The sequence below is a fragment of the Balaenoptera acutorostrata genome, chromosome 15, assembly GCF_949987535.1.
Source record: "Balaenoptera acutorostrata chromosome 15, mBalAcu1.1, whole genome shotgun sequence".
NCBI classification, from domain to species: domain Eukaryota; kingdom Metazoa; phylum Chordata; class Mammalia; order Artiodactyla; family Balaenopteridae; genus Balaenoptera; species Balaenoptera acutorostrata.
The window spans coordinates 20,640,706-20,664,827 of record NC_080078.1 but is presented as its reverse complement, the minus strand read 5'-3'; the positions used below and the strand labels follow the sequence as shown (position 1 = coordinate 20,664,827).

Sequence of the window (24,122 nt, the reverse complement as noted above, 5' to 3'; positions counted from 1 at the left end):
AATAACTGACTTTATGAACAAATATAAAAATCTGATCAGCTCCATTGTACAGATGAGGAAACAGAGGCCCTTCAGAAGGGAGTTGCCCCATCAGCAGGCGACTGGACGTGTGGAGCTGGGGTTTTAGCTGAAATAGTCTGTGTGTTTCCTAAACCTTCCGCTCCACCGCTCCGCCCGCTCCGGAAGCTGCCCAAATGCAGAGCAGGGCCTCCCCTATCCCTGCTGCAGCCAGACATTTGTCTAGCAGCGCTTGTCCTCATCTCCAGCTGCCAGCTTTAGCTGCTCTGTGGCGCTCTTGGGCTGGAAGCTTCCTTTCTGCTGCTGAGGCACTTGGGTCCAAGTAGGTCGGCCAAGTTTGAATGATCTCTCTCTTGGCCACTGCAACTCACGCGGTTTGAGGAAAGACCATCTGTGAGTTGACATTTTTGTTAGAGCAAAACTAAGAGGACCATGGGGGTATCTTTAGCTGAGAAGCTAGAGGCCAAGTGAAACTCTACTCCTTAAGCAGCTTCTCGGATGGCTCCTCATGGAGCACCTGCTCACAGTGGCTTCCTGTTGAATTGAGTCGAAGATGCATTAAATGAACCCAGAGCATCACTGCTTCAAGCCATGGAGTCCCAGAATTCCGTCTCTGCTGAGGAGTAGCTTCATTAGGGCTCGGAGGACTAAAGCCAAGGGGTCTCTGTGGCCTGGCTGTTCCCTCCTTCATCATTGAAGGGTTATTTTTCATGTGCTCTGGAGGTTGCCTACCTGGATTTGAATCCTGCCTTTCCTACCTGCTGCTGTGTAATCTTCTTGGTCAAGTTACTTTCTCCCCCTGTGGTCACCTTCCTTTTCTGCATGGTAGGGATAATAACAGGACCTACTACGTGGCTGTTGTGAGGATTAAAGGAGCCAGTATATGCTTGGCACGTAGTACCCGTTCTATAAGGGATAATGGCGATTCTCTCCTCTCATCTTTCACTTCCGACGAGCAGGGACTGTGTCTTGCCTGCCTTTAAATTCCACACTGTAAGCTGGGGGTCTCAAACGCAACTGTCTGCAGGGGCCTGGAAGAGAACTTAATGGGGTAAGTTGAGCCAAATGGTGACTGCTGTGAAGTGGAGAATACAAGGTGGTCTGGAAGGGGGAGCAATTATTCCTACAGTCAACACATGTTTATTGAGTATCTCCCATGTGCCAAGCATTGTTCTAGGCGTGGAGATAGAGCAGTGAATGAACCAGACAAAACTCTCGGCCCTCTTGGAGTTTCCGTGTTAGAGGACTCGGGTTTAACTGCTTTGTCACCACACAAGAATATGGGCCCATTGTTGCCATAACTTCGATTTTTGGAAAGAAAAGCCAGAAACGGATTTTTAAAAACCACGAGAGAGTTTGAGATTAGCTGATGCAAACTAGTATATGTAGCATGTCCTACTGTATAGCACAAGGAACTATATTCAATATCCTGTGATAAACCATATGGAAAAGAATATGAAAGAGAATATATATGTATAACTGAGTCACTTTGCTGTACAGCAGAAATTAACACACCATTGTTAATCAACTATACTTCAATAAAATGAAAAAAAAAAAAACCCCATGAACTCTCCTATTTAAGTATTGGCAATGTTTTCCTTTTTAACCTCTTTATTGGAGTATAATTGCTTTACAATGTTGTGTTAGTTTCTGCTGTACAACAAAGTAAATCAGCTATATGCATACATATATCCCCATATCTCCTCCCTCTTGAGCCTCCCTCCCACCCTCCCTATCCCACCCCTCTAGGACGTCACAAAGCACAGAGCTGATCTCCCTGTGCTATGCAGCAGCTTCCCACTAGCCATCCAGTTTACATTTGGTAGTGTATATATGTCAGTGCTACTCTCTCACTTCGTCCCAGCTTCCCCTTCCCCCCGTGTCCTCAAGTCCATTCTCTGTGTCTGCGTCTTTATTCCTGCCCTGCCCCTAGGTTCATCAGTACCATTTTTTTAGATTCCATGTATATGCGTTAGCATATGATATTTGTTTTTCTCTTTCTGGCTTACTTCACTCTGTATGACAGACTCTAGGTCCATCCACCTCACTACAAATAACTCAGTTTTGTTCCTTTTTACGGCTAATATCCCATTGTATATACGTGTCACATCTTCTTTATCCATTCATCTGTTGATGGATATTTAGGTTGCTTCCATGTCCTGGCTATTGTAAATAGTGAACATTGCAGTGAACATTGTGGTACATGACTCTTTTTGAATTATGGTTTTCTCCGGGTATATGCCCAGTAGTGGGATTGCTGGGTTATATGGTAGTTCTATTTTTAGTTTTTTAAGGAACTTCCATACTGTTCTCCATAGTGGCTGTATCAATTTACATTCCCACCAACAGTACAGGAGGGTTCCCTTTTCTCCACACCCTCTCCAGCATTTATTGGCAATGGTTTTATATTGTTTTATGAAGCACAGTGCGGGCCAAACCCAGGGAGGCCAGAGGCCGCCAGTTTGCAGCCCCCTGCTGTGAGATGCTTTACCAATAGCTCTGGGAGGAGGGGAGTCTCTGCTCTGGACACCAGCAGCTGGGCTGATGTCAAGGTCATCGGTGCAGAGGATACCTCCTCTCTCTCCCGCGGGGAGGTTCCCGTGCCTTTTCTGCCCACGGTGCAGATGACACTGCTACGTTGCAGACTGCAGGCAGCGAGAGCGAATATTCCTTCTCTCATCCTTCCCTCGGACAGCAGCTGTGGCTGGGTTCCCAGTCCCCATATAGCATATATCAGGAGGACAGAAGCAGTGCACATAGTTACCCATGGGGGCAAGAGGCTGGTGGTGGTGGCAGTGGTGACGTTCAGAAAATGCAGTGGGTCCGGGAAGCAGCCTTTGAAGCCAGAGAATTAATTATCTTTGTTGCCTGCATCTTTTAAAAGTGGAGAACTGATTTAGAAGCCTGTGTGGGGAGGATTGGAAATAGGATTGAGGAGAAAAGAACTTTAGGATGCTATCAGGAGTAATTCTGACAGCAGGAGGTTTCTGGAAAGGGAGTGGTGAGATGCCGGGGAAAATGTGAGAAAAGGTCATGGAGGTACTTTGTGTTCGGTGTGCACGGTGCTTCAGTGCTCGCTTTTACAGGTGGTTACCTGTAAGTGGGGCGTGTGCTCTCCCGTTTGCCTCAGTCGCCACCACCCCCTATTGTACTTCAGCCACTTGCTTAACTCATTTCTGCCACTAACCTTACCTTCATAGGTCTTAGAGCTAGTGACCTCTGCTCTGAGGAAGCCATATGGCAGAGAGCTTGAGATGGTGGACTCTAGGCTCAAAACCAGTCTCATCTGCCTTTTATTAGCCGTGTGTCTCTGGACAAGTTTTTCTACCTTTGTGATTGTACCTGTCAGGATCCCAGCAGGAAACAGAAATCCCTCAGGCAGCTTCAATGAAGCATGTTTAATGAAGGGATTATTTAACACCTTTAGGGAGGAAGAAGCAAGTGGAGGAAATAGCGTGGGGACTATGGAGCTAAGGAAGAAGGGCTTGCCAGCGTGAACGGTGGTCCTGGAGGGATGTAACTGCTTCCCGAATGGCAGCATCAAGGCAAGGAGGAAGGGGAGGAAGTACCCCAGCCTCTATCCTTCTCTCCAGTCACCTGTTTGTCCCACCCATTGGCTGAGCCCAGCTGGAAACCAGGAGGCAGGGGGACTAGGTGATTAATTCTGCAGGGGTCAGCCCTCCAGGGCTCAGATCATAGCAGAGTCCGGTGAAGAATGGATCTGGGGGGGAAGCAGGGAAAACCGGCTCACTGATCCTTGGTTTCCTAATCTTGAAAGTGGAGGATAATATGGCAGCCTGCCCCAAAAGGTTCTTGAGGTGAAAGTACTCACTCAGGGACCTGCCTGCCCAGTAAATGCTGAGATTCAGTGTGGGTCTCAAGGCATTCCTAGGGGCTGAGCGTCCAGAGAAAAGGGTTCTGTGTGCTGTCTCTCCATAAAATTTTCGGATGAAGGAAGCTTCTTCTCCATCCCCTGTAATGGGGACCTGGGATAATGGCTTCTTTTGGGGGGAGTACAGGTGGAGGGTAGCAGTTAAGAATTAAGACTCTGGAGCCAGATAATCTGGGTTCCAGCCTGACTGTCACTTGCTGTCAAGTTACTTAACTTCTCAAGCCTCATTTTTTTCACCTGTAAAATGGGGCTGTTAGTAATTCCTATCTCATTGGGTTGTGAGGATTAAATGAGTTAATCTATGTAAAGAGCTTAGAACAGTGCCTGGCACATAGTAGACAATCAATAGATATTAACTATTGTTGCTGTTGCCGTCTCCCCCTTCCTTCTCCCCCCGCCTTCTCCTCCTTCATCGTCATCATTATCATCATCATCATCATCAGTATGGGTTAACTCCAAGCAAAACTGACCTGTTGTCAGTAGAGAATTTCCCACTGGATGGAGTCCATCCACCAGCCCTCTCGGGAGCTTCATTGATGATACCATTATCCTCTCATCCTCCCACAGATATGATATTTCAGGGAGTGATTGATGGGTGTGTGTGAGTGTACGTGGGGAGGGGTGGGCTTGTGCCTGACTCCGGGGACACAGTGCTTTGTTATGCAGAATAGCTTGCCTGTCATCCCACTACGAGCCCCTTCCTTGAAAAGTTCCAGGCTATTTTTGAAGCCCTCATGGCTCACATGTTCCTTTCTCCGTCATGTCAATGCCAGTACAGAAACATCAGAACCGTTTGGCAGAGTATAAAGCAGAAGAGATTTCAAAGTGCATGGAGGATGAGTGTTGCTCAAATGACAGGGTATTAAGACGTGACAAGAATGCTGAGTTTCGAGACTGCAGCAGCTTGTACGTTTGTATTTAGATCTTGTTGGATTTCTTGGGAAATTAGTGGAGGTGCCAAAGGCTAACGTCATCTCTAAGAAGGCACCAAAGGGTAGAAGCACCCCGTGACCCTCCCCCGCCATAAATACACTCCGGAAGATCAGTAAAGGATGCCTGAGTGAGTGGGTGGTTGCCCGGGCAACTCCTGGACTCTGGGCCACAGGGTTCTGCAGGTGAAGCAGCTGGCGATGGAGGGAAGCGCATCAGCACTGGCTGCCCTGGAGCTTTGCTGCTGACGCAAAGCCCCACACTGGAGTCTCACAGCGTGCGGGCCAATATGTGGATCTGAGCGTGAAGGCACCAAACCCTCACCGTTTGTACATTTTATTACAAACGTAATATTTTATTTACCCTTCCTGCTCTTCCCTGAAGGGCAGAGAATGACTTTGGGGACAGGTAGACCTGAGTCCCGGTCCCTCCTCTGCCTCTTACTAGCTCTTTAATCTTGGGCAAGTAGCTTTAAGATTCCGGGAATCTTTCTGAACCACTGTTTCTTCATTTGAAAGGAATTGTTGCAGCCCTTATGGGATTAGAGATCATGGTGTCGAAGGGCCGCTGGGACTCAAAAAATGTTTGTGGAACTGCCCTGTTGTATTAAATGCTCAAATAGTCCCAAAGGGAGGATAAGTAGACCTGCTTCCACAAATGGGGAGACTTAGGTGCAGAGTGGCTTGTGCACACTGCACAGGGTGAGCACTGGGGCCTGAGTCTCCAGGCCTTCCTTTGAGGGAGGCAGTATGGAGTAGTGGTTAGGGCTTACCCACTTTCTGGAGTCCCTTGGCAGGTTTTCTAAACCTCCATAAGTCTCACATTTTCTCTCTGTGAAGTGGGGGATAGTCATAGACTTGCTTTCTATAGTTGTAGTGAGGGTTACACAAGATAACCTTACAAGCACTTAGCATGTGCTTGCGGGATAGTAAGCACTCAATAAAGTTGCTGTTGTTATTGCTAGTAGTATTACTGGTGGTGCAGTAATAGTAGTAGTAGTAGTTGTTGCAGTTGTAGTCGTGGTAGCAATAGTAATAGTATGGTTCCACTGGTTTGTGAATGTTGACCTCTGGCAGCATTGCAAATCTTTGTCCTTTTTCTCCCCTCCTCTGAGGACAGACAGTGTCTAGCTACTCTCCACGAGATCCTTTCTCTAGGGCCACCATTCTCCACCCTTCTCTGCCCTGCCCTGTGTCTGGGGAGGTAAACCCCAGTGGACTGCATCTCCTGGACTCCCCTGCTGATGGCTTTTGTCTTGAGTTGGGCCAATTGGAGGTGGCAGCCAGAGACTAGAGGGCAGGAGGAGAGAGAGTTTGGGGTTATTTCCACCCTCTACACCCTCCCTCCATCTCTGGCCTCCTTCTGCAGTGACAGCTCCTGGCCAGCGGTCCCTCTTCCTTGGTTTCAGCTCTCACTGGGCTCTTGTTATTCTTTTTCATTAGATTATACCTGTAGCCCTAGGTGTGGTAACAGTTTTCCACAGTTGCTAGTGTTTTTTAATTGAACATCTAGAGTGAATTCCATTTCCTGCTGAGACCCCAAGAGACCTATTAAAAAATAATGTATTGGATTGTTTTCATCCTAAAAAATAAAGTGGTACAACCATTTTGGAAAAAAGTGGCAGTTTCTTATACAGTTAAACATAGAATTACTGTATACCATTATTAGGTATTTACCAAGATAAGTTAAATTATATGCCCACACAAAGACATAAATGAATATTCATAGCAGCTTTATTCATAATAGCCAAAAACTGGGGGGGAAAATCCTCAAATATCAATCAACAGATGAATGTATAAACAAACCTGGGAATAACTATATAATGGAATATTACTCAGCAATAAAAATGAACTAACTACTGATATTGACAACTGCATTATTAATCATTAATAACCAAAACATTATTCTGAGTGAAAGAAGGCAGACACAAAATAGTACATACTGTGTGGTTGCATTAATCTCTGCTAACAGAAAGCAGATCAATGGCTGCCAAAGGCTGGGGCTGGGGTGAGCGGATTTAACTGTAGAAGGGTACAAGGGAACTTTTGGGGTGATGCAAATGTTCTCTTGATTGTGGATAATTACACGGATGTAATGCATCTGCCAGAACACATCAAACTGTACATCTAGAATGATATATTTTATAGTATATATTTTTTCTAATAGATTTTAGATTTCTATATAATGTTGAAAAACTGCACAAATTTGTATGGAATAAAGCCTAGAAAAATGAAAACTAGAGATTGAATAGTAATCTAATTAATCCTAGTATGTATGATAAAGGAGGGAAAATTTGGGTACCATAATTTCTCTCTTCATGGTGTTGGACTTAAATCGTTGAAATGTATTTCCATACCATAATTTAAGCTTCAATAAAAGTTTGCTTAATTCTTTGTCTAGTGAAAAAAACCCCAGCCTCATGAAGTTTATTAAATTCTACATTTGCTTTATTATTTTAAAATATTAGGGGAATAAAGAATTATAAAAAGAAGAACAAGACCCCAAAGTCCTTACAACCAGACATCACTCCCCCCATCAACATTTCAGGTGTTGTGTGTTTCCTTCCAGTTTTTTCTTTTTCCGTACTTAGATTTTCCACCCTCAGTGGACTTATTCAAATAAAAAAGAAAGCAAGTGCAAAGTCTCCATCATGAGGGCATTTTTGTTATGACTTTACTTGTCTCAGGGCACCTAGCATGATGGTGAGGAGCTTGTATCCTGCATCCCAAATATATTGGGAGGAAATGAAAATGTTTAGTCTGCTGAAGGGGAGATGGGTCGGGTTGGGGGGGGCACGGTCGTTGGCTTCAAATCTCTATCAGTCAATCAGTCAATTAAATATTATTGAACTTCTTTCATGTGCCAGCACCAGTAGTACGGTAGTGAACACAGCATGTGGTTCTTCTGCTTGGAGTTAGTCTGGGAGGGAAGGGTATTATTCTTAATAGTAATAACAACAATGGCAATATCAGTCACTAATATTTATGATGAACCTACTATGTGCCAGGTATTAAGGCTTATTTTTTCTGTTCAAGTTTTTAATTTGTCGTTCTGTTTAATCTCCCAGCACTCTATGAGTAGGTACTCTTTTTATCCCCATTATATGATTGGAAATAATAAAGTGGCTTAGAAAGTTTCAGGCCAGTGGGATTGCACAATAAGCAGGTTAAACCTAGGCTGGTGGGTCAGGAGAACTGGGGGAAATGGCATCTCATCTGAGATCTGAGGGATGACAGGCATTAGAGAAACAAGATGACAGCTTCAGAGAACACAGACAGGGGCTATTTTTGCATTGAGGGAAGTAGGCTGGTTTTGAGTGATAATGTGCGGTCAGGAGTGACAGAATTGGTGACTGGAAGTGAGTAGTGAGGGAGGAGCCAAGGGTGGCTCTCGGGATGAGTAAGAGGAAGCATCAGAAGTGAGGCAGAAGTTTAAACTAAGTAGCATTTGGATTCTCACCAGAGATCTTGATTATTTTCCCCCTTCTGTCAAAAATACAAACGCTGCATTCAGAGGGTCAATATCAACATAGTCCTTATTTTTTTCCTGTGAACACCGATGAACCTCTGAACATTGGAAAAACCTTGACTTTATTACCTGTGTTTAATTCTTTAAGTTGGGTTCAGAGGTGAGGTGCTACAAATGTCTAATGTAAAGAACTACAAGTGTGTCCCTGAAATAGAACAATAACAACTTTGTTTCCTCAACACACTAGTTTCCAGGGTTGAACTGAATATAAGGTGGATACAAACGGAGACTAAATTAGTTGAAACACCAAGCATTTTCCTAAAATTCCCTTTTTACTTCCCTTTGATGATCTTTGATGATTTATGTTACTGCTATTTGAATATTCAAATCCCTTTTTGTAGAGTCTGGGAAGCATAAATAAAAGTAGGGATGGAGACAAGGGGCTTAGTTTTTTGTGTATATATCTTCACTGTTACCTGTGCTAAGGTTGTGGTAAGGAAAAATATATCAATATGCTTGGAAACTTTTCAGCTTTACAGATACCATGTTACTTTATGTGAATTTAAACTTGTCTAATAACAGGGCGAAGGCGAAGGAATGTAACTGTTATTAATTTAAAAAATTGGATACTATATGATTTTTTCAAAGACCTTTTGAATGTAACCATCATCTCCTCTAAAGTATATATCTTATTGTATTTAATAAATTGTTTTATAAAAGCAGCAACAACAGAAATGAGGCAGAAGAACAAGGACTTGGTTTGGGGCAACTTCAGTTTGAGATCCAAATCGTGGTGCTGAGCAAGTAGGGGAGAGCTCTTGGCTGAGAGGTGCAAATTTGGGAGTCACCAGCATGAACAAATTTACAAAGTCTGTAGATTGACAAGATGGCCTGGGGAGTGTCCACAGGGAAGAGACCAGCACCTGGGACAGACCTTTGAGGAATTCCAGTAGGTTAAGGGGTAGGGAGAACAGGAGGAGGAGCCAGGGAAAGGGGGAAGGGGCCATGGCGGGCAGGATCGGGAAGTTACAGGGAGGCTGAGTTCTGTGCAGTCTAAAGAACTTTCTAGTATTAGAGTTGTTCTTAGGAGGTGGAGCAGTCCTTGTCCTGGAGGTGTGCAATGAGAAGCTTGATGACCATCCCTCAGGGATGTTGTAGAAGGGGGTGAGATCAGATGTCTTTGAATTGGCCAGAGTTGTTCGGTTCTTTGTAAGCAATAAAAATTGACTGTAGGTGTCTTAAAAAGCAAGTGGAAAGGTATGGGTTTCTACATGCACGCAGTGCCAGGCCTTAGAAAGAACAGGGTCCAGAAGAATGGACCCTGAACAGTGGACCCTGGAACAGGGTCCAGGACAGTGGCTCTTGGATCTAGGTGGCAGGAACTAATGGGCTACCTTCACATGGCAACGCTACTGATTCAAGAATCAAATTCAAGCAAGAGTTTGATTGGCTGATCTTGGGTCACATGGCCTCCCCCCCCCCCCCCCCTTGGCCAGGGGAGAGCTGGGCGCCTTGACTGACAGCACCACCAAGACTGCACATCATGGAGCAAGGCTGGTTTCCCAAAGGAAAATCAACATGCCACTTACCAGAAGGGAGAATGGATGCTGTGCAGGCAAAACCAACAGATGCCCGCTATAATCTCCATGGCCCTGTCTTTGATTGGGTGATATTTGCAATGTTCACATAACAGGCCACCCGTCCTTGCAGAGCTGTTGCTAGTGTTTTGCCTGCCGGAGGATTAAGTTTCTCTGTTTGCTTTTTAGAGTAAGTTAGGGGACTTGGATTGACATGAATTTATCTCTGGGCTTCAAGCCACTAGCTCTGGAGGCACAATTTGGCAGATATGACTCATGTTATTTCTTGACATGACAGTCAAGAAAAGACTTGGCCTTGTGGCTATGTGGCCCCTCCTTCATGAGCAAGGGTAGGAGCTGGTAGTAGACAGATGGTGTAAATCTCTGTTGCATCCGCGAGGTGGGTGTGCCCATCCTACAGGCACTTACTGAAAAGAAGCCCAAGTAACAGGCGCCTGTGGATAAAGGAGACCTGTCAAATCTTATACCTCCTGGTACTTTCTCTTACCTGAGCAAACTCCTAGGTGCAACCATCCTCATAGTACTACGATATTTAGGGGAATAAGGGTAGGGTGAAACACTATCCCATCTTTCCTCAATTCACCAACACTGACTGATAGAATTGAATGTTCTTAATATCAAGCCCCTAAATAAAAAAGAAAAGAGATCTATTTACAGGAACTCATGAAACACAGGAGAAAAGAGGGGCCCTCACTGCCCATCCTCTAACTTCTCACCTTTGGTTTATTAGTCATACGTTCTTTGGTCTCAGGAAACAAAAACCCAATTCAAGTTGCTTTAGACAAGGAGGGATTTGTTGACTTATACAGAAAAGTCAAGGGGTTCTCCCTTCAGGCTTGGTTGAATCCAGGTGCTCATATGTGGTTATCAGATACCTGTTGGCTCTGCTTTTCTCTTTGTTGGCTTCATTCTCAGAAAAGCTTTTCCTTAGTGATAATAAAGATGGCAGATGCAGACTCATTCCCCACCAGCTTAGCAGTACTGCTGGAAAATAAATCTTCTTTCCTAATAAATTCCAGCAAGAGCCCTGAAGTTGATTCTCACTGGGCGCCTTGAGTCACATGCCCATCCCTGAATCCACACTGTGGCCTGGGTCCTATGTCCACCCTGGGAGCTGGGCGTGAGGGCATCCTTAGGCAGCTCACAGGAACTGGGGATCAGATGCCCCAAATAGAAGCAGAGAGGATGGATGCTGGTTGGGCGTGTTCACCACACTTGGTTTCGGGACCAGCTCTTCTCCTGGTCTGAGAGCTCTAGGGTGGGATGTAGCTGGTGAATGAAGGGATGTTGATTTTTCCCCTTAGGCCGTGGCATTTTGTCTTACTGCCCCCGCCTTTGGGGCCTGATCAAAAGGGGGAGGCCAAAGGGGTCAAGAACAGTCTCCATGTGTTATCCAAACAAGCAGGATATTCCCAGCAGCTGTCCTGCCCAGGCCCTTCTCCCCAGGGTTGGTATAGCAGAAGGTGGTGGTGTGGGGCAGCTATCTTCTCATGGATTTGTTTACTTCTGAGGCCTGTCCTTTACCTCTTGTTGGCTGCACTGCTTTATCTGGCTTAGTTAAATAAATTTGGTAACATTATAAATGAAAACATTCCTTTCCTGCATTTGCTGACCACTGCAAGGCTATTGCTTTTGCTTTTGAGTTCTCTCTGTAGCACGGGGCTGTTGCTAAACAAATGAAGTTTGCTCTGCTCCCTCCTCTCTTACAGGAGGCAATCATCATCATCACAACTTTGCAAATTCCCTTTAACACTGGGTAAATAAATGGTAGCCCCATATGATGGAATAAGATGCAGTTATGGAAACAGGATGAGGTCATTCTCTACATACTGAGATAGAATGGGCCTCCAGCTGTGCTAGAGTCACTTGTTCCCAGCCTCCCCCCAGTAACTCAGAATCTCTTGAGGTGGAACTTGAGCCCTCATATGTTTTGAAAAGTTCAAATGACTCAGTGTGCAGCCAGGGCTGAGAACCAGGGGTGTAGAATTGTATCATATGGTTGAAACAAAAGGGACATAGATAAAAAACAAAAAGGAAATAGAGAATTATACTACGTATATAGGTAGAGACTCACATGTGCTGACACACATGCAGAGAATATCTCTAGAAGGATAGACAAGAAATAGTTCCCTTCGATAATGGAGTAGAGCAGTGATTCTCAACCATATGCTCATCTGTAATGTTCGAATTTTAAGCCATAAGCATGGTATACAGTTTTAAAAAGAAATCCTCACTGCACACCCAAGGCCGGCCAGGCAGGGCTGTGAGATGATTCTGAGCTCACGCAGCTTGACTGTGCTGGGGCCAGCCGCCCACAGATGCACACATTGCCACCCACCGCCCCGGCCACAGCTGCCTTCCTCTTGACTCAGCCGTGGTGGGTGATTTCTGAGTGAGGGGGTGACCAAAAAAGTCCAGTCATTCATTTATTCATTCATTGTTGATGCACTCATTCATATTTTTATTAAGAATTAGATATGGGGCAGGTACATGCCAAGCACGTGAATCTGGTCTCATCCTCACAACTACATGTGAAGTAGGTGATCTTATCCGCATTCTTTGGTTGGGGATATTTTAGCTCAGAGATAATAAGTAATCAAGGTGAAAGTATTTGAGTCAGGAAGACCAGCTAAAACAGAGCCTGTAAACTGGTGCGACTCAGATGTTTTTGGATGGTCTGCACAGAGCTTTAAAAAAATTCCCATCTGGCAACACCGGACTAGCGCTCACAGGGCCATTGTTGAATGGAATTGAGTATCCCAGGGATGGACATGTGCTCTCTAGTTCATCCCAGCCACCCATCCCTGCTGTATTACACCAGGCTGGCTTCACTTTGTCACAAGGCCTGGGCTTTGTAGGCATTTAAGTTTGTGACCCCTGCAATAAAGTAGGTAGGATGAGCCAACCATTTTCTGTCCCATGGGGCTCCTGAGCTGAATTATCCTGTGGAATGTGTCATTTCTACTCCAATCTGGCCTTCAGTCTGCTCACTGGAGAACTAAGCTCTCTGCCTTGAATTTCCTTGTGGCCATCATGGGATGGGCTATTGGTAGTGATATATTTATGGAACAGATTTGCACAGTAGGGAATGACTAAAATATATTATAGAAAGGGACAGTCATCCAGACTGGCAGGAGTGTGGGGTAATGGAATGAGAGGAGATAAGAGTAAAGTTAGACGGTGGTTATATGTGGATGGATGGATGTCAGCCTGTGGTAGTTGAACTTTATTCTTTAGGCCAGTGCTGTCCAATAATACTTTCTACGATGAGTGCCCAATGTGGTAGCTTCTAGCCACATGTGACTATTAAGCACTTGAAATGTGGTTAGTGTGAACGAAGAACTGAATTTCAAATTTCATTTAATTAATTTAAATTGGCATAGCTCCATGTCACCTGTGGCTACCATATTGGACAGTGCAACTTTAGATGATAGGCAGCCAGTGAATGTGTTGGAGCAGGGAAATAATATCAAGCTGAGGTTTCACAGGATGAATTTTCCAGGAGTGTGTAGGCTGCAGGGGGTGGAGGGAAGTAGGTAGGAATAATATCGACAGTATTTATTATATGTTAGGCTCTTACTGTGTCCACACACTGTGCTAAGATGACCTCATTTAATCCTCACAACAACTCTATGAGAAAAGCACTGTTATTATTTCTATTTTATAGACTAGGAAACCAAAACACAGCAAGGTCAATGGACTTATTCAAGGTCACAGAGGTAACAAATAGTGGTGCCTGGTGTAGCGTCCGGGCAGCTTGGCTGCAGAGCTTGGACTGTAAACCTCTAACCTGGAAGGAAGTAAATAAACTTTCATTGAGAGCTTACTTTGTGCCCTGATGCTGTGCATCTGTACATGATGTCTCATTTAGATATCATGGTAATCACATAACATTGGTGGTCTTATCTCCTCTGTGGTTATGGAAACGTTGGCTCATAGAGATGAGATATCAAGGCAGGCTCATCAATTTTGAGGGAGACCAGTTAAGGTTTCATTGCAAAATTCCACATCTGAGTTACTGAGGGCGGTTAGGGTGGAATCAGTGAGGAGTATACAGGAGGATATGGTATGAAAGATGTTGCGAAGGAAGAATCAGTAGGATTTAGCAATTGATTGGATGGCTGGGGTGAGGAAAGCAGGGGAGGATTTCTTCTGGAACAGTGAGATGAATGACAAACACAAATGCAGCCACGCCATGTGAGTTGAGAGTGTGGGCTCAAGAGAAAGACAAACCTGGTTTCAAATACAAGCATTGCCACCGACTAGCTGGACACCCTTGGGCAAGTCATGTCTCCCTGAGTGTCAGCATCCCTGTCGTTATAACGCGGATCAAAACACCTTCCTCACAGGGCCATGATGTGGCTCAGGTGAAACCATGGATGTGAAAGCCCTTCCAGACTCAAGTCCATGGCCATGTGAGTCACTCTTCTGAATGTCAGTGAGGCCAAGTGTTAGGTGGAGATGGTTACCAGGCCTTTCTGTCTTTGATCATGGAGATGGTTCCAGAAAGCATGTGGGAGAGCCCCACCTCATCTTGGATACTAGGCAGAATTTCGTGCCTGTGAGTCAGCTTTGACCTGGGAGGAAAGAGGTCCTCCCTGGCCATCGCAAAGCAAAATTGCGATGCTGGTGCTTCCAACTCAACTGCCCCTTTCCACCAAGCACTTTGTGAGTGTTGTCTCATTTGAGCTTCACAACAGCCTTCTCAGAGTAGGTACTGCTATCATTCCTATTTTGGAGAAGGAGACGGAGGCTCAGAGAGGCATAGTAATAGTAATTGGGATAGTATTGCCATAGTAATTGGGCTAATGTCCTTCAGTTTATGGCTCATAAAATGAGGGTTCAAACTGAGGTCCATCTGATCCAGAGGCCTGGCCTGTAGCTCTTGCAGATTGTGGATTTCTCTCTCGAGAAATGGCTGTTTGGGGGCCTCCTGAGAGAGATGAGAGCTGAGGAGAGTGTTGAGGGTCCTTCTCTTTCTTCTCCCAACACAGACATCTGTAGCTAGCGCTGGGATATCTATCTCAGGTAATTATGGATTCAGGGACAAAGATTGCTTCCCAAAGATGTCAGTTTCCCATTTTAGACCCTGGTGAGAATAGGGTACAAGAGATGGATCAACTCCAAAGAGAGAAAATAAAAATTTAATGACTTCATCTAGTTCTCTTTGGATGCAACAAATAAATTATAATGGCTAGAGTTGGGCATTTGGGAGTGGGTGCAGTATGAGGTAGAGTTGGGGTCCCATTGCTTTCTGGGAGCAGATACTCCAGAGAGGTCTCCTGGGATCAATGAGCTGTTTCTGATCCTTGGCTGGTATATCAGTTTATTATTGCTGGTATAACAAATTACCACGAACTTAATGCCTTAAAATTTATGACACAGATTTATTACCTTATAGTTCTGGAGGTCAAAAGTCTGAAAATGTGTCTCATGAGGCTAAAATCAAGATGTCTACAGGGCTTCATTCCTTCTGGAGGCTCGAGGGGACAATCTGTTCCTTGCCTTTTCTAGCTTCTAGAAGCTGTCCACATTCCTTGGCTTGTGTTCCTTTCCAGCAATGGCATCATTCCAGCCTCTGCTTTTATAGTCACACCTCCTTCTCTGACTGTTGAGTCTCCTGCCTCCCTCTAATAAGGACCCTTGTAATCACAATTAATTGGGCCCAACAGGATAATCCAGTATAATTCCCATTCTCAAGATCCTTAATGTAATCACATCTGCAGAGTCTATTTTGCCATGTAAAGTAACATAATCACAAGTTCCAGGGATTAGGACGTGGACATCTTTGGTGAGGTTGGGGAAAGACGTTATTCTACCTACAGGCCTGTGACCTTTGTGATTTTACATGTAATACGGGAGGAGTGGAGGAGGATAGTGCTTGGGACCTTAATCTCATTCTCTGCTGGAGCCAAGTAGCAGATTCCCCTTTTAAACAGGTCCTGCATGCATTCTCCCATCTGACCCTCAGACATTTTCATTGCTTATCTGTCCCTTAGGCATTTGAGTTTGAGACCGCATTGTGTAGTCCTAAGAAAGCATGGCTACGGGTTGGATTCAGAGGGCTGTAGGCTGCAGGCTTTTAACCTCTACAGAGCAAGGAGTTATTGAATAAACTGTGAAGCATCTAGGAATTCTTGGCTCTTACGAGGTACCTGTTTGAAAGTAGGACCTGGTACGTGTTTCAGCAGCTCATTGAATGTTGGCTCTTATTTAAGAAAAGCTAGTTTTATCCTGAATTTGCCAAATAGAAATGTGGGGGTGTTTGTTTGTATCACAAAAAGGTTTAGTTTGTTTCTTTAAATAGCCAGCCCTACTACTTTTCTATGAAGTGTTTTAGTTAGTGGGAAATGTGATTTGCAGAACTTTTTAGAAACGCGTTGTGTAAAGTAAGTACCTGCACTGGAAGCTTATCAACTTTCCAGTCTGTTCCCAGCTTCTCTGTAGAGTACACCGGAGTATAGCCAAGTGCCTTGGCTTATTGAGTCTACCTTGGTGGGGATGGATTGTTTATTTTGTGGCTAATTGGAAGGCTGCCTAAAGAGACCTTGTTGATGACTGGTGTCTTCCTACCCCTGTCTATGGTGGTAGAATGTGGAAGGCCAGCCAGGAGCTACAGCTACCATGAAGTTGATTGGGCTTTCTTCTTTTTCTGTGGCTGATGATATTCATTCTTTTGTTCATTCATTCACCAAACATTTATTTACATATCAGTTTTGTACTAGGAATTGTGGTAGACACTAGGAAACTAGAGATGAGCCCCCCTCCTTCCCTCAAAGAGAGTAAGGATGAATAAGATCATAACTATAATTTGGATATTTTGAAGAAAGGTTCTAGACTAAAGTAGTTGCCTATAAATGGTGAATGGTGGAGGGGGGGGACAACTTTCCTAAACATTTCTGGGTTAAGGAAGAAATGAAAACCACAGTAATAGGCCACTTAGAAACTTAAAACAATGATGGCACTAAATATAAAACACAGGATGCAGCCAAACCTGTGCTTGAAAGGAAAGTTTTTAGCTTTAAAATCTTAAACTTTTAATGAAGAAGAATGGGAAGAAATTAACTGAACAGTCAATTCAAGAAGCTTTAAAAAGAATAATGAATAAAAGCAGCAGACATTTGTTGAATACTCATGATACGCTAGGCACAGTCCTGAGCATGGATTAGCTCGTTTAATTCTGACAACACCACTGTAATATGGGTATTATTATTATCACCGTCATTTTTCAGGGAGAAAACTGAAGCACAGGGAGATAAGATAATGTGCCCAAGTACTATAGTTTGCAAATGATGAATGCATCCAAACCTGGCCATTTGACTCCAGATACTCCCAACTAATAAGGAATAAAAGTACAAATACAAATAAAAGAAGTAGGACAAGTGAGAGTAAAACTAACAATTAATCAAGTAGGAAAAAAACAATAGAATTGAGAAATATGTCCATGATTTGCTTCTTTAAAATGAAAGAATAATAAAATAGACAACAAGGAAGATGAACCTCTGGAAAAAATAAAAAGAGAGATTCCCTAACAATACAATGTGAAGAAAGCATGAGAAAGGGCACAGCACCATCCCAGATAACATGATGCTGTGGAAACACACTGAGAAGAACACTATGGATAATTCCAAAGGAAAATATAAATTCCAAAAGTTAATTTGAGAAGAGAGTGAGGGAGAGGTGAAGCTGGTGAAAGCTCCAAATGGGACAGGACTGTCTGCTGTCATCCCTTTTGTTCCACATTGTTCTGGAAATTCTTGACATGGAAATCTAAGGGGAAAAAAAGAGGCATATCTATCAGGGAGGAGAAGAGAAAAATGTTATTATTGGGGATAATATGATTCTCTACCTGGAAAACTCAACAGAAGCAACTGAAAACCCACAAAAACTATTACAAATTTTAAAAATGCTTACAAAATAAATACACTGAAAGTTTATTTCTTTCCTATTTGTAAACAATAACCCCTTGGAAAACAAAATGGGAGAAATTTCAAAAATCATAATAGCATAGAAAAAGGACCTCTCAGATAATACTAAGAAATTTGTAGAACTATAGAGAAAATTAAGACTTTATTGGGAGACATAAAATAAAATTTTAACAAAGGGACACCCTATTCCTGCTAGAAAGACTCATTGTTACGTAAGTGTTAGTTACCAAAGTCCCGATAAATTTTTTTTCTGGGGGTGGAGGTGGGGAATTGACTAAATATAATTCCAATAAAAATTACATTGGTTTATTTATTTGTTTGTTTATTTTTGTCTGTGTTGGGTCTTCGTTGCTGTGCGTGGGCTTTCTCTAGTTGCAGCGAGTGGGGGCTACTCTTCATTGTGGTGCAACGGGCTTCTCTTGGCGGTGGCTTCTCTTGTTGCGGAGCATGGGCTCTAGGCGCATGGGCTTCAGTATTGTGGCATGTGGGCTCTGTAGTTGTGGCTCGCAGGCTCTAGCGCACAGGCTCAGTAGTTGTGGCGCACGGGCTTAGTTGCTCTGTGGTATGTGGGATCTTCCCGGACCAGGGCTCGAACCTGTGTCCCCTGCATTGGCAGGTGGATTCTTAACCACTGTGCCACCAAGGAAGTCCCTCCATCGGTATTTTTAAAAGCTTGCCAAGAAAATGTTGAAAATAAGGATAATGAGGGAGGACTTGCCCAACCAAGATATAACATATTATAAAGGTACTATAATTAAATCCCATATTGCTTTATTATAAGACAGATCAGTGGAACAGAACAGAAGGCCCAAAGACAGACCCCAGTGTATATAATTATTTAGCATATAATAAAGTTGGCATTTGAGATCAGTGGAGAGGGGATGAATTATTCAGTAAAAGATGCTGGCACAATTGATATCTATTTGGAAAAAAATGGCAAATTAGATTCCCATGTCATTTCAGATACCAAGAAATTACAGATGGATAAAAGAGTTTAAAGTGCAAATGATGCCATATAAAAGTTAAAAAAAAAGAATTGTATTTATGGGAATTTGGGTCATATGGGAAGGCCTTTTGAACTGTAGTTGGATTAAGTTGTCTTTGTCCATTTTTTACTTTTAGTGGTCTGCAAGTTATATATAATACTTCTATTCTTATTTTTATTCTTAATTGTTAACAAACATATTTAAACTTATAATGTCCTAAATGCAGTCTCTCAATACCTATAAACTCCTGAGGAATAAGACAAGACTCTTAGCATATTGCAATTTTATAGTCTTTTTCCCAACCCCATCTCTTATGACTTAAGTCCCTCTTCCCCCGCCCCGCTTTTCTTTTTGTTTTTTCTTTCACCACTGTTTGTTATGCCCCATTCATTCATTTTGTTGTTGTTTTGCGGAGTGTATATTCTCTATTACTTCTTTCGTGGGAAGTAAATTTTCCAAGTTCTTATATTCTGGAAATGTCTTTATTTTGTACTTTCACTTGAATGCTAGTTTGGCTATGTATGGGGTTTTAGGTTCAAATGACTTTTTCTAAACCTTTGAAGACATTGCTCCATTGTATTCTAGAATTCAAAGTTGCAGACGAGAAATCTGATGTTAAAATTATTTTTGTTCCTTTGTCAGTAATCTTTCTCCTCTTCTCTTCCTGCCACTGCTGGACACATCCTCACAATGATCTCAGAGCCTTGATAATCCTCACCATTAGTTGTTTTTTTCATTCATATCTATTGACACTTGATAGTTTCTTTCAATTTAATGACTCAAAATCTTCTTAATCTTTAGAGGACTTCCTTCTATTTTCTTTAATTACACATTTTTAACCGTTCTCTCTGTTCTTTCCTGAATATCCTTCTATATGGATGTTAGAATTTTGGGATGTATCCTACAGTTTTGTATCACTTCTTTTATTTTTTCTTGCTTTTTTTGCAGAATTCTGGGAAAATCACTCAATTTAGACTTCCAGTTTGCTAAGTTCCTCTTTAGCTGTCTCCATCCTATATGAGCCCAACCACTGAGTTTCCAATTTGGGCAGTCATATTTTTCATTTCCTGACCTTTGTTTTTCTTTGACTCTTTGTTTCAAAATGAAAGTGGGTTTATTTTCCCTGATTATATAATTAATACGTACTCATTGTCAACATTTCAAACAATACAGATGTAAGATTGTAAGTAAAAATAATCTGTAGTCCTACTGCCCAGAGATAACCGTCAATGGCATTTTTTGGCCACTGCTCATGTATTTCTCTTAGCAGTCACAGATATACAGGCACAGAGAGGGACCACCCCCCCACACACAGCACAAACACACTGTTTGACACAAATGTCTTTATACAAAGCATATATTATTTATAAAATACAGTAAATACTAAAACAGAAAGGAGAGAAAGCAAAGGAGAAAGAAATTGGCCCCTTTGGAACTCTTTTTTTACACCACGAGGGTTTAAAATGTTTTTATTATAGAAAATATACATAAAAGTAGAGAGATTAGTATAATGAATCCTCCTGTGTCCATCAGCCAGGTTCAATAATGATCAGTCAAGACTAATTTTTTTTTTCCCATCTATAACCCTCCCCTTTCTATCTCCTTTATGTCACACTGAATTATTTTGAATAGAATCACCTTATCCATAAAGATTATAGGATGTATTCTTAGAGGTAAGTATTCTTTAACAAAAATAATCATAATACCATTATTACATCAAAAATTATAATTCCCTAATATCAATAACAATGATTCTCTCATACCATCAAAAAGTGAATATTTCCACTTTTCTGATTGTCTCATAATTTTTAAAAACTTAGTTTGTTTAAATTAGGATCCAAACAAGGTTTACATATTGCATTTAGTTGATATGTTTCTTAAATCTCTTTGAATGTATGTTTCTCCTCTGCCCTGCCACTTTCCTCTTGCAGTTTTCCATTTTTGTTTGTTTGTTGTTGTTGTTTTGAGCAGTTTTAGGCATATAGAAAAATTGATTGGAAAATACAGAGTTTCCATATATTCCCTCAACCCCATTTCCACCCTAGTTCCCCCTATCATTAACATTTGCAAGTGAAATAAATCAGAAAGAGAAAGGGAAATACCATATGAACTCACTTATATGTGGAATCTGAAACAAAAACAAAACCAAACCAAAAACAAAAAGCGAACTTGTAGATACAGAGAACAGATTGGTGGTTGCCAGAGGTGGGGGTGGGGAGTGAGTGAAATGGGTGAAAGTGGTCAAAGTAGATAAGTTCTGGGGATGTAATATATAGCAAGGTGATTATAGTTAATAGTACTGTAGTGTATATTTGAAAGTTGCTAAGAGAGTAGATAAAAGATCTTATTACAAGAAAAAAAATTATAACTATTTTTGGTGATGGATGTTGACTTACAGTGATGATCATTTTGCTATGGTTATATATATATATATATATATATATATATATATATATATATATATATATAATCATTATGTTGTACACCTGAAACTAATATAATGTTATATCAATTATATCTCAATTAAAAAAATGAAGACAACTACATTCAATATCCTATGGCAAACCATAATGGAAAAGAATATTAAAAAATGAATGTAAAAAAATGAAATAGCGTGCCTTAGAGTCGTTAGGAGTATTAAATGAATTAATATATGTACAGCGCTTGTAAAGAATCTTGCATTAGTGTGGTACATTTGTTACAATTGATGAGCCAATAGTGATACATTGTTATTAATTAAAAGCCATTGTTTATACTAGGGTTCACTTTTTGTTTTGTATATTCTCTAAATGCAGCCATCGCTACAGTATCATCCAGAAGAGGACAGATGCTCTCCTGTCCTCTTCCAGTTTATTTGTTGAAAAAACATCTTGTAGCTTACCCCATTCTTGTGTATTTAAATTTTTTTTTCTCATTGCCTCTCTGTGGTGTCATTTGAAGTGCGTCTCTGTCACTTGTAGTTGCGGTAAATTGGTAGTTGGATGAAGATTCTTGAACCGATTCAGGTGTGATTATTTTGGCAGGAATACTTCACAGGTGGTAGGGTTCTTCATAGTACTTTCATCAGCAGGCAGGTAATGTCTTTTTCTGATGTTGGCAGCATTCATGATTGTTGCCCAGGTCCATTATATCACTAGTGGTAGCCCTGAGGTTTCCTGTTCTGTTTTCATTTACTGAGAATGTCCTTTAGAAAGATTCTGAGCGTGGTGCTCATCCTCCAGGAGCCCACAGTCTAGAGTTTATAAAAATAGATTTGAACAACAACAAAAAATAGTTTTATTTTGTATGTATTCTCTAATTGTCCCTCCCCCTAAGTAATATAGTCCCCAAATAGTGGAGCGTTTAACACATACAAATTCAAATATATGTATGTACACATTTGGTTTCAAACTGCTAAAGTGACAATGTAAACATGTAGCCTATTTCTTCCACTTAGTTGACGGTTGCTCCTGGGTGAGATGCAGGTGTGGGTCCGCCGTTCCTGCTCACTCTTTTTCTGCATGCCCTTCACATTACGCACATCTCTCTAAGTGTGATTCTAGTGATTAAATGTACATACTTCTTAAGCGTTATGGACCTAAACACAAGCCAACAGCTTCCTCTGGTGCCCGATCTGAAAAACAACATTCTGTTCCAAAAGTAGTGGAAGATCGTACAACTTAAGCGATCTTCAGGGGTGTGTAATTTTGAGCATGCGTGATCTTTTGAACCCTAGTGAACTTTGCAAGCGAAGTAATTTGCAAGTTGTAACGTCGGTGTACCCAAGAGTTTGACTTCAGTCAAAGACAAGGTGCAGAAGCTGAAGGCATTGTTTATTTTGGTATAAAGCCTTTACTTGTCGTGAAGTCCAGGTTTAACGATTTCTTCCTCTCTTCCCCTCCTTTCCTACTCTCCACTTTCCTTTTCCCCCACTCCTACCCTTCCTTATTTTCTCTTTTGCAGTCTGCTGTTTTGTCGTGCACAAGCGGTGCCATGAGTTTGTCACTTTCTCCTGCCCCGGCGCTGACAAGGGTCCAGCCTCCGATGTAAGTAACGGGCCCTGGTCACCTCTCTCTGTCCACAGTCAGTGCATCCTTTTGGGTAACTGTGAGTACACTGAGACAAAAAAGTCAGGATGTCATGGTCCTATAGCCTCTGAGATGATTTTCATTTTAATGGGAAAGAACAAAACAAAAAACATTTTGAGAGGGGTGTGTGACTTCAAGAAACCAGCTAGTTTCCCTACTGTGATTCTGCAAAATGTCTTCATGTTTCTGGCTGAGGCATGAGAGTGGTGGGCAGGGGCTAAATTTTTATGGCTACTATAAAAAGGTAGTTAGGATGGTACCTTATAGTGTACTTTTTAGCTCTTTGGTAGGGAATTTTTGGTACTAGGGCCCAAGAATTAGGAAGAAGTGAGCTTATCCTGCTACTGTGTACCCCAAAGTATGATTACTGCTGGTGGGACAAGGGATGCTTCTGGGTAAACCTGGCAATTTTTGTTTTGATCATTATGGATTTATTTTAATATGGATTGGAAAATGTGTCTAGTAGTGGTTTTGCATTTATGGTGGGGATATAAAATTTCCTATCTTAGGTTAAACAGAAGATAAATTGACTCAAGGAAAATATTAAGTGAATGACAGTGTGAGTGCTCTAAGGATATGGCAAAGTCTTGGTGCAAGTTTACCAAAAGTTTGGGGTACCATGTGGATTGCCTACCCAACAGCCATTCCTAGCCCCCACTCTTTTTCTGGCAGAGGCCACCTCTCATGCTAAAAGCTGAAGATGCCTGATACTTGCTTTCCCAGGCTCCCTCGTAGCTAGTGAGGGAGCACGTGACCCAATTCTGCTCGGTGGGAACTGCGGGGAAGTCTGGGCAGGGCTTCTAGGAAGACTTTCCTTTCTGATAAGGGAAGACACGCCTTACTTTGTTCTGTTGGACATTTTTGTGGGAGGATATAATGCACGGAGTTGTGGCAACCCTTTGAGTCAATGAGGGAGACATGGCTGACATCCTGAGCACGGCAGGGTGGAAGAGTTGAAGGGACGGGGGTCATCGATGCCATTGGTGAGCTGCTGAGCCAACGCTGAGTCCTCTTATGCCCAGACTCTGTATGTGAGATAAGAAGCACCTCTTATTGGTAAAGTCTCACTGTTTGCGTTATTCTTTTCCATGCAACTGAAACTGTCCTGGACCTTCCACCACGCACACTCTTCCATTGGCCCAGTCATGAACTGCGTTCAGCGTACCCTCTGTGCAGCTGTCACCCCTGGTTCTCTTATTTTGTTCCTGCTTTGGTTCACCTTCCTGGAATTTTCC

General features: G+C 42.4%; 1 protein-coding gene across 2 annotated transcripts in view; it reads left to right on the top strand.

Annotated features, from left to right (window-relative positions):
• Positions 1–24,122, top strand: part of PRKCB (protein kinase C beta) — a 308,214-nt gene that overhangs the window by 110,684 nt on the left and 173,408 nt on the right. For both annotated transcript variants that reach the window (XM_007186310.2, XM_057530083.1), the window contains exon 3: positions 22,763–22,845. In XM_007186310.2, coding sequence (XP_007186372.2) covers positions 22,763–22,845 — 83 coding nt within the window. The remainder of the gene's footprint in view (positions 1–22,762; positions 22,846–24,122) is intronic.